Source organism: Entelurus aequoreus, linkage group LG16 (genome assembly GCF_033978785.1).
Source record: "Entelurus aequoreus isolate RoL-2023_Sb linkage group LG16, RoL_Eaeq_v1.1, whole genome shotgun sequence".
In the NCBI taxonomy this organism is placed as follows: domain Eukaryota; kingdom Metazoa; phylum Chordata; class Actinopteri; order Syngnathiformes; family Syngnathidae; genus Entelurus; species Entelurus aequoreus.
Genome location: NC_084746.1, coordinates 30,097,298 through 30,107,645, shown reverse-complemented (window position 1 = coordinate 30,107,645; position 10,348 = coordinate 30,097,298). Strand labels below are relative to the sequence as shown.

Here is a 10,348-nt window from a genome sequence, read left to right as displayed (position 1 = left end):
CAATGTCTGTTTAGAAGTTGTGATTAGTTTTAATATTGCAGACGTTTGAGGACTTAAACCTGAACAGACATGTATTTTCAATGCCTTATTCTGCTCATGTTGGCTCAAACATCGCTGGTTCTCCCGGCTCTTGTCGGTAAGAAACACTTACGCCTCGTATCGTAAATATGTCATTTTGTATGCAAAAACTGAAAATGTATAAATGCATGACGTATTTAATTTTTTTTAAAAAAAGTTAATGCACACTGTTTACTATATGGCTACTGTATTTGTTGCACTTGTTATATTTACTTATGTAACGTTTTGGAATATTATACGTCACGTCACAATAGTTTTAATGCAACATATTTTTTTACTTTGACTTGAACATTTTTGTCAAGAAGAAACGCTACTTTTACTCCGTCAATGGTGTTGGACACAGGAAGATTTGGGGTCGTAAAATAAGAAAATATCCTGTACATGTTTAAAGACAAAGGTTTGTAGTTATTGTTACCTTTTATGCCCTTTGGTCTATTTTTCCTTTTTCGGGAGCTATCACATCCAGCAAAGTGATTGTTGCATGTATCAAAAAGAAAAGGAAAACTTGAACTTTTATACTGTATACTAATTAGGTTTTATGCCAGGGCAGTTATGGCTGCCCACACTCAGAGGGCTGCTTGTAACCGTGAATAACTTATGATTATAGATGTATGTACAAAACCCAAAACCAGTGAAGTTGGCACGTTGTGTAATTCGTAAATAAAAACAGAATACAATGATTTGCAAATCCTTTTCAACTTATATTCAATTGAATAGACTGCAAGGACAATATATTTAATGTTCGAACTGGAAACTTTATTTTTTGCAAAAAATCATTAACTTTGAATTTAATGGTAGCAACACCATTGCAAAAAAAGTTGGCACAGAGGCATTTTTACCATTGTGTTACATTGCATTTCCTTTTAACAACACTCAGTAAACGTTTGGGAACTGAGGAGACCAATTTTTGAAGCTTTTCAGGTGGAATTCTTTCCCATTCTTGCTTGATGTACAGCTTAAGTTGTTCAACAGTCCGGGCGGGGCCTCCGTTGTGGTATTTTAGGCTTCATAATGTGCCACACATTTTCAATGGGAGACAGGTTTGGACTACAGGCAGACAGTCTACCCGCACTCTTTACTATGAAGCCACGCTGTTGTAACACGTGGCTTGGCATTGTCTTGCTGAAATAAGCAGGGGCGTCCATGATAACGTTGCTTGGATGGCAACACATGTTGCTCCAAAACCTGTACGTACCTTTCAGCATTAATGTTGCCCTCACAAATGTGTAAGTTACCCATGCCTTGGGCACTAATACACCCCCATACCATCGCAGATGCTGGCTTTTGAACTTTGCGCCTATAACAATCCGGATGGTTATTTTCCTCTTTGGTCCGGAGGACACAACGTCCACAGTTTCCAAAAACAATTTGAAATGTGGACTCGTCAGACCACAGAACACTTTTCCACTTTGCATCAGTCCATTTTAGATGAGCTCAGGCCCATCCATCCATCTTCTTCCGCTTATCCCAGGTCGGGTCGCGGGGGCAGAAGCCTAAGCAGGGAAGCCCAGACTTCCCTCTCCCTAGCCACTTCGTCCAGCTCTCCCCGGGGGATCCAGAGGCGTTCCTAGACCAGCCGGGAGACATAGTCTTCCCAACGTGTCCTGGGTCTTCCCCGTGGCCTCCTACCGGTCGGACGTGCCCTAAACACCTCCCTAGGAAGGCGTTCGGGTGGCATCCTGACCAGATGCCTGAACCACCTCATCTGGGTCCTCTCGATGTGGAGGAGCAGCGGCTTTACTTTGAGCTCCCTCCGGATGGCAGAGCTTCTCATCCTATCTCTAAGGGAGAGCCCCGCCACCCGGCGGAGGACGCTCATTTCGGCCGCTTGTACCCGTGATCTTGTCCTTTCGGTCATAACCCAAAGCTCATGACCATAGGTGAGGATGGGAACGTAGATCGACCGGTAAATTGAGAGCTTTGCCTTCCGGCTCAGCTCCTTCTTCACCACAATGGATCGATACAGCGTTCGCAATACTGAAGACGCCGCACCAATCCACCTGTCGATCTCACAATCCACTCTTCCCTCACTCGTGATCAAGACTCCAAGGTACTTGAACTCCTCCACTTGGGGCAGGATCTCCTCTCCAACCTGGAGATGGCACTCCACCCTTTTCCGGGCGAGAATCATGGACTCAGACTTGGAGGTGCTGATTCTCATCCCAGTCGCTTCACTCTCGGCTGTGAACCGATCCAGTGAGAGCTGAAGATCCTGGCCAGATGAAACCATCAGGACCACATCATCTGCAAAAAGCAGAGACCTAATCCAGCAGCTACCAAACCGGATCCCCTCAACTGCAACAGAGATACAGTCTATAGGTCCCTAAGATATACAGATATCTAATGTATTCATACATTGTTTATGTAGGATATACGCATGTATAAATAACCTAATCATTTTGTTTCTTCAATTTAAAAATAGCTGACCGTTTTTTTCCCCCTTCTCTGGGATTATATTCCCAGTTTTGATCTCGGACGTCTGGTTACTTATAGCATATAAGAATATTCTATTACTGTTAAGCAAACTATGAATAACAAAACACGCCAAAACATGTGTCCTTTATCATAGCTACACGTATGACAAACAAAACGCGTGAAAATCAGTGGTATTCAGTGAGGTAGAATGAATTAAATGCACTGATTCATTGCTCCTGCCAAATGAATTGCACTGAGTGGAGCAGATCACCACTCCAAGATGGCGGCCCCGTGTCTCGTCAGCGCCAGTAGGCAGTAGTGGTCGATGCTGTGTCTACTTATAAGATGTCTATGGTTATGACGTTAGCAGTGAGTTTACAGCCTCACGGATTTAACTACACAGCAAATAAAAGTTACGTTACTTAGCCAATAAACGTTAGCTTACATTCAAAACTTACCGTTCTTTGTGCAACTTCAAATGTCGAACGAAGTTGGAAGTTGTTGCGTCTCCGTCTGTAATCTTCGAACCGCATGTTTTGCATACTGCAATTCGTTTTTTGTCGACCAACTCGTAGTTTTAATACCCGGACGAAACTAACTTTGGCATAATTTTTCCTCACTGGCGCGTTGTTTGACAACTCTTCTTTGTTGGTTGTCCTGCAATTTGATTGGATGAATGTTGTGGGATGAAAACAACGTGGATCTAATTTGATTGGATGTTGTACTGACAGGCAGCACACACGCTGACAGGCACACACGTACACAATGAAAGATACGGAGCGCTCCTGGATAACTTTTTAATCTTTGGGTTTTGGGGAAAGAAGCAAGTCTTGTCAAGTCAAAAGGCTCAAGTCCAAGTGAAGTCACAAGTCATTGATGTTGAAGTCTAAGTCGAGTTGCAAGTCTCTTTACATTTTGTCAAGTCGAGTCTGAAGTCATCAAATTCATGACTCGAGTCTGACTCGAGTCCAAGTCATGTGACTCGAGTCCACACCTCTGATACAAAGTATTTCAGTGGTTGGAATCTGCGCTTTTTCATGCCAGATCCGGTCCGCGATTGAATTATCTATGGCCCCCAGGATGATATTTGATTAGTATTAGAACCGGCCCGCAGGCCAAAGCCGCCTGCTGCTGTTTTGCACACACCAATATTCCATCAATACTCCCATTTTTATGACTTGATGGGGTCCCAGAGACCCCATCAAGTCATAAAAATGGGGTCCCACTGTACATTTTTGGGGTCCCACTTTTTTGTAACCGTTTTGAAAACAAATGATAAATGTATGCATTATACTGTTACATCTCACATTCTATATTGTGTTTTGGAAAAAGGTTGTCATAAATGTTACTTAATTCATTAAAAAAAATAATACAAAAGAAAATTAAATTTTTATGCATATGTAAATGTATTCAGTTGTAAACATTCATTCACTTTCTTCTTTCCTTCATGGATCTAAATTTTACCATTGCCGGTATTTTTTGCTATATTTTTATTGTAATACTTTCAGAATGTGTTTGTTCTATTTTTGATCAAAGTACGACAAAGAAAAGCATCTGAAGTTGTCTTTATTTATTTTTGTTTTAATACCGTGTACACAGATTTTCCTCCATGTGGCCCCTGAGCTAAAATGAGTTTGAGACCCCTGTTTTAGACCATGACATGGGCCAATAACTATTGATCCACTGGCCTCAAATGAACCCGAGTTAAACATTGGACACCTCTGATTGAAGGGAATAACATTATTCATTATAAATGCATACTTCCACTTTGTTGTCTGCACTTTAGACTTAAAGTTTGTTACATTTTAACCTGCTTTCTTTCTCCTGTGACTTGCAAACCCTTGACGCGCATATTCACCTTGCCATCTGTTTTAGATAGGATTAATGTTCAGATCCAGCAGCCGGTCGTTTTGGGTCATCGGCCCGTCACCGGGCGAGTTCTTCTCAATGGAGTCCCCCTTCTTGCCACCAACCAGGAGCTCAGCAACATTCTTCAAAGAATGTCAGCTGATTTACTCGCTCTTAGACTCCTCAGTGGAAACCAGTCGGCATTGCTGGGTAAGATAATAATGAACTATCAAGGAATGAAACCTCATATATGTCTTCATGTCTTATATTGTACACCCCAGGGAACCAAAGCTACATTTGGTCTCGTGACTGCACACTGGAGGGGTCCGAGCTGCAGAGGACAGATCGTTTTTTCTACGACGGTGTGGTCTACCTGTCTCTGAACCACAATGGCACTTGGACAGCTCACACTCCCCAAGCAGCGGCCCTCAAAGCGTTGTGGGAGCGAGTGGGGCGGAGCTCACTGGAGGATGAATGCATGATCCTGATGAGGGAATTGAAGCTTTCTGAAGAGCAGCCAGGTATATACATTATTATGTCACAAACATACAGTATTTTATCACATTTCGAGTGAGTACACCCCTCATATTTCAGCAAACTTTTTGATTTGACCTTACCGTCTAGGTCAGGGGTATCAAACGTACGGCCCGGGGGCTGTATCAGGCCCGCAGACAGGTTTTATCCGGCCCATGGCCCGCAAAATAAGTTTAAGTATAACGTGAGCTGCAATTTTTTAATGAAAGAAACTGCTGTTCTAAATGTGTCCACTGGATGTCACAATAGCAATTCAAGTGTAACCCACGTCACATTGCACACTGTTTAAAGATGACGTGTCAGCTGACTTTAAGCGCCCTCTGGATTGGCTGCCGCTACTCCAATCGATTGTGGCTGGCAACAGACTAATGCTGTAGCAACGCACAATACCTTTTTTTTTATTGTAAATTATCCACTCAACAGATAAGAATAATGAAACAGTAAAATGCAACATGACCGTCATCTTTGTAGTTAGATTTTTGTGCAGTGCTCGCAGTTTGTTGACGGCACGATGTGCACCCTGAACTCCATTGTAAAAATGTGTGTTTCTATATTTGTTGTTTTTCTATTTCATTTTATAATTACATCTTCCATGTTCACATTGGTTAAGTTTGTATGTAAACACCGCATTGTTTCGCTTTCATTATGAAGCATCTTCAAGTATCACGTGAAGTCGGCGGTCTTGGTTGAACTAAAAAAAAGCGAAACTCTATAGACAAGACTGGGGCTTAAAAAGAAATACAGTATGTTAATAAAAGACATGGAAAACAACACCTCGGCATGCAGTGTTGGTAATAACGGCTTTAGAGTATAACGGGGTTATTTTTTTCAGTAACGAGTAATCAAATTATTTACTGTTCCCATCGTTGCAACGCCATTGCCATTACTGAGAATATGAAGTGGCTCGTTACTACAGTTTGGTTGAATGAAGCGCAAGGTGTCAGAAAATATTTTAGAAGCACTCGTCTACCTGAGGAGAACAACCTGCGAGCAGTTTGCAGTTTTTTACATTTGATTTTATTTCATTTTTATAAATATACTAGCAGTATGTGTTAAAGGCCTACAGAAACCCACTACTACCGACCACGCAGTGTAATAGTTTATATATCAATGATGAAATCTTAACATTGCAACACATGCCAATACGGCCGGGTTAACTTATAAAGTGCAATTTTAAATGTCCCGCTAAACTTCCGGTTGAAAACGTCTATGTATGATGACGTATGCGCGTGACGTCAATCGTTGAACCGGAAGTATTGGTACACCATTGAATCCAATACAAAAAGCTCTGTTTCCATCTCAAAATTCCACAGTATTCTGGACATCTGTGTTGGTGAATCTTTTGCAATTTGTTTAATGAACAATGAAGACTGCAAAGAAGAAAGTTGTAGGTGGGATCGGTGTATTAGCGGCGGACTACAGCAACACAACCAGGAGGACTTTGAGATGGATAGCAGACGCGCTAGCCGGTGACCTCACCTTGACTTTCTCCGTCTCCGGGCCGCCGACCACATCTATGATCGTCGCTCTGTCGATCGCTGGAACGCAGGTGAGCACGGGTGTTGATGAGCAGATGAGGGCTGGCGTAGGTGGATAGCTAATGTTTTTAGCATAGCTCTGTAGAGGTCCCGTTGCTAAGTTAGCTTCAATGGCGTCGTTAGCAACAGCATTGTTAAGCTTCGCCAAGCTGGAAAGCATTAACCGTGTATTTACAGGTCCATGGTTTAATAGTATTGTTGATTTTCTGTCTATCCTTCCAGTCAGGGGTTTATTTCTTTTGTTTCTATCTGCATTTAAGTCCGATGTGCTATCACATTAGCTCCGTAGCTAAAGAGCTTCGCCGATGTATTGTCGTGGAGATAAAAGTCACTGTGAATGTCCATTTCGCGTTCTCGACTCTCATTTTCAAGAGGATATAGTATCCGAGGTGGTTTAAAATACAAATCCGTGATCCACAATAGAAAAAGGAGAAATTGTGGAATCCAATGAACCCTTGTACCTAAGTTACGGTCAGAGCAAAAAAAGATACGTCCTGCACTACACTCTAGTCCTTCACTCTCACGTTCCTCATCCACAAATCTTTCATCCTCGCTCAAATTAATGGGGTAATCGTCGCTTTCTCGGTCCGAATCGCTCTGGCTGCATTGTAAACAATGGGGAAATGCGAGGAGCCCTTCAACCTGTGACGTCACGCTACTTCCGGTACAGGCAAGGCTTTTTTTTATCAGCGACCAAAAGTTGCGAACTTTATCGTCGATGTTCTCTACTAAATCCTCTCAGCAAAAATATGGCAATATATCGCGAAATGATCAAGTATGACACATAGAATGGATCTGCTATCCCCGTTTAAATTTAAAAAAAATAATTTCAGTAGGCCTTTAAATACACATAGACTTGATAAATGATAAACCCCAAAAAGAACAAGAGGTACAAAATGGATGGATGGATGGATGGATAAATAATGAATAAATACATTATGATAAAGATATCTTGGATGAACTAGTGCAGAACTTAAAGGGGATTTGCACTTTTTTTTTTGAATTTTGCCGATAATTCACAATCATTATGTCTTTTTTGGGGGGGATTTTAAAGATGATAAAAAAAAACGTTTGGAATATGTGACAAATGGGAGTCACCGTTGTAGCCTTCAAAGTCCGCAAAGGATGGATGTGCATATACGAGCCAAAATAAGTTTATTGGCTACAACAGTGGTTGACCCGCTCAAAGCAGTTCGAGCATATATAATACCATTTATGGATCATCCGGTGATGTCATCGGTGCTAAAAACGTCACAGGTTTGGCAAATTTTGAACGACTCGTTTGCAGGACGTATGAAGCTAGGCAAGATTGTTTTATGAATATCTCTGCAATACCTTTACTGTTTGATTTAAAATTTTCGGACTTATGCAGATCCCAAATACACAACAGCAGTTACCAATAGGTAAGACAAGTTGGTTTGGCATACTAGGGACTCTTTAATTGGTGCTTGTCTCCCCCTAAAACATCACCATTTTAACATGCAACATGCCTTTTGGAAATAAAAGATAATAGATCCATCCATCCATTTTCTACTGCTTGTCCCTCGGGATCGTGGGGGGCAGGGGCCTATCCCAGCTGCGGGGAGGGAGGCAGGGTACACCCTGGACAAGTCGCCACCTCATCGCAGAGCTGAACACAGATAAACAGACAACACCAAATTGCATAGTTTTTTTAAAATAATAATAATAATAATAATAACTGGGATTTATATAGCGCTTTTCTAAGTACCCAAAGTCGCTTTACATGTTAAAAACCCATCATTCATTCACACCTAGTGGTGGTAAGCTACTTTCGTAGCCACAGCTGCCCTGGGGTAGACTGACGGAAGTGTGGCTGCCAATTTGCGCCTACGGCCCCTCCGACCACCACCTATCATTCATTCAACATTCATTCACCGGTGTGAGCGGCACCGGGGGCAAGGGTGAAGTGTCCTGCCCAAGGACACAACGGCATGGTAAGAGGCGGGGAGCGAACCTGCAACCCTCAGGTTTCTGACACGGGCGCTCTACCCACTACGCCATGACGCCCCAAAATAACGATGATATTTTATATATTTTCTCTATTGTCCATATTTCCTTAATAATGTCTAGCCACAGGTTCTGAGTAGGAGGTTAGAGTTTATACCCGCATCCATCATGTGATGGCTTTCCTAGAAGCTGTAAAAAGCACCTTAGGCAAATAATGATCCTCTGTGCGTACAACTGACACTGCAAGTCCCATATACATAGTCACGCATGACATTGGAATTTTATATTCCAGCACTTAAGACATGACTGAGTGTACTTCTTCCCAAAATGATTTAACTTTTGCACAACCTCAAAAAATGTATGCCTGATGTGAATTTAAGGAGCCACAAACTTGGGTGTAATGAAAAAAAGACTCATTTTCCAATTAAACACCATCAATTGTTTTAAACTAGTGGAAGTAAACTGGGTTTCCCATATATCATACCATTCCTCAGATGTCATTATCACCCTTAATTCATTTTCCCATTTTGATTTCAAATACAATGTTGAATTACCATTTATTCCATAAGACCCTCATTATGTTTTTTGTTTTTTTTTAAAGCATAAAAGCTGTTTGCACAAACGCTAACCAGTTTTATGTTTTGTGTTTTGTTCCCTTACTGTACTTAAAATAAATTGAACCGTGGTCTTAACAGAGAGGCGTGTACCAAACTGTGATCAGGGTCTACCGTTACATCTGTCATGTCATAATGTAACATCTTGCAATGTTTCTTAGAGCCAGAGATTCCTTCCCCGCAGTTTTTGATCTCAATCTTGGCACTTCTGGCCTTCACTGGGCTTGTTGGCATCAGCTTCCTCCTCGCCACTAAACAGGGTGAGTCAATTACATTCTTTGTTTGTTTTACTGTTTCTTATCATTGCTTTGGATTCTTTAAGAGTGTACATACTCAGGAGTTTAGCATGGTCATGTGTTTTGTCTCTCTCACATTCTTCCCTAGGTCTGACTTTCCCTGGGGGTAAGAGAATATTCTGTGTAGAGCAATTCATCAGTGTGTGTTTTTGGATAATCGCTTTTTTTATCCTCACAGGGGTTCTTGGATCTATCGTACACTACCCTAAGAACATGGCAGGGCTGAATTCAGCGATAAAATCCAATGATTATCATACCTTTATAAATTATTAACTTTTATCCTGTATCTTAATTGCTTTATTGTAGTCACTCAATAAATGTACATACACTATATTGCCAAAAGTATTTGGCCACCCATCCAAATGATCAGGATCGCACAGTCAGTTGCTACAGAGCTCCAAACTTCATGTGACCTTCCAATTAGCCCACGTACAGTACGCAGAGAGCTTCATGGAATGGGTTTCCATGGCCGAGCAGCTGCATCTAAGCCATACATCACCAAGTCCAATGCAAAGCGTCGGATCCAGTGGTGTAAAGCACGTCGCCACTAGACTCTAGAGCAGTGGAGATGCGTTCTCTGGAGTGATGAATCACGCTTTTCCATCTGGCAATCTGATGGACGAGTCTAAGTTTGGAGGTTGCCAGGAGAACGGTACATTTCGGACTGCATTGTGCCGAGTGTGAAATTTGGTGTAGGAGGGACAGGCGGTAGAAAATGGATGGATGGATGGATTTATGGTGTGGGGTTGTTTTTCAGGAGTTGGGCTTGGCCCCTTGGTTGCAGTGAAAGGAACTTTGAATGCTCCAGGATACGAAAACATTTTGGACAATTCCATTCTCCCAACCTTGTGAGAACAGTTTGGAGCAGGCCCCTTCCTCTTCCAACATGACTGTGCACCAGTGCACAAAGCAAGGTACATAAAGACATGGATGCCAGAGTCTGGTGTGGATGAACTTGACTGGCCTGCACAGAGTCCTGACCTGAACCCGATAGAACAGTGGTCCCCAACCACCGGGCTGCGGCCCGGTACCGGTCCGTGGATCGATTGGTACCGGG

The 10,348-nt window shown here is 42.2% G+C and overlaps 1 protein-coding gene across 1 annotated transcript; it reads left to right on the top strand.

Annotated features, from left to right (window-relative positions):
- LOC133631328 (uncharacterized) lies at positions 1-10,293 on the top strand. Its single transcript, XM_062023508.1, has 6 exons — positions 1-136; positions 4,369-4,551; positions 4,623-4,862; positions 9,157-9,255; positions 9,380-9,397; positions 9,470-10,293. The coding sequence occupies exons 1-6, from the start codon at positions 70-72 to the stop codon at positions 9,562-9,564; spliced, it is 702 nt and encodes a 233-aa protein (XP_061879492.1). The 5' UTR covers positions 1-69; the 3' UTR covers positions 9,565-10,293.
- The last annotated feature ends 55 nt before the right edge of the window (positions 10,294-10,348 follow it).

Coding starts and splice junctions, on each gene's coding strand:
- LOC133631328 (XM_062023508.1), top strand. CDS start 70: ATGTATTTTCAATGCCTTATTCTGCTCATGTTGGCTCAAACATCGCTG. Junction 137..4,368: donor GGTTCTCCCGGCTCTTGTCG/GTAAGAAACACT, acceptor CATCTGTTTTAG/ATAGGATTAATGTTCAGATC. Junction 4,863..9,156: donor GCTTTCTGAAGAGCAGCCAG/GTATATACATTA, acceptor AATGTTTCTTAG/AGCCAGAGATTCCTTCCCCG.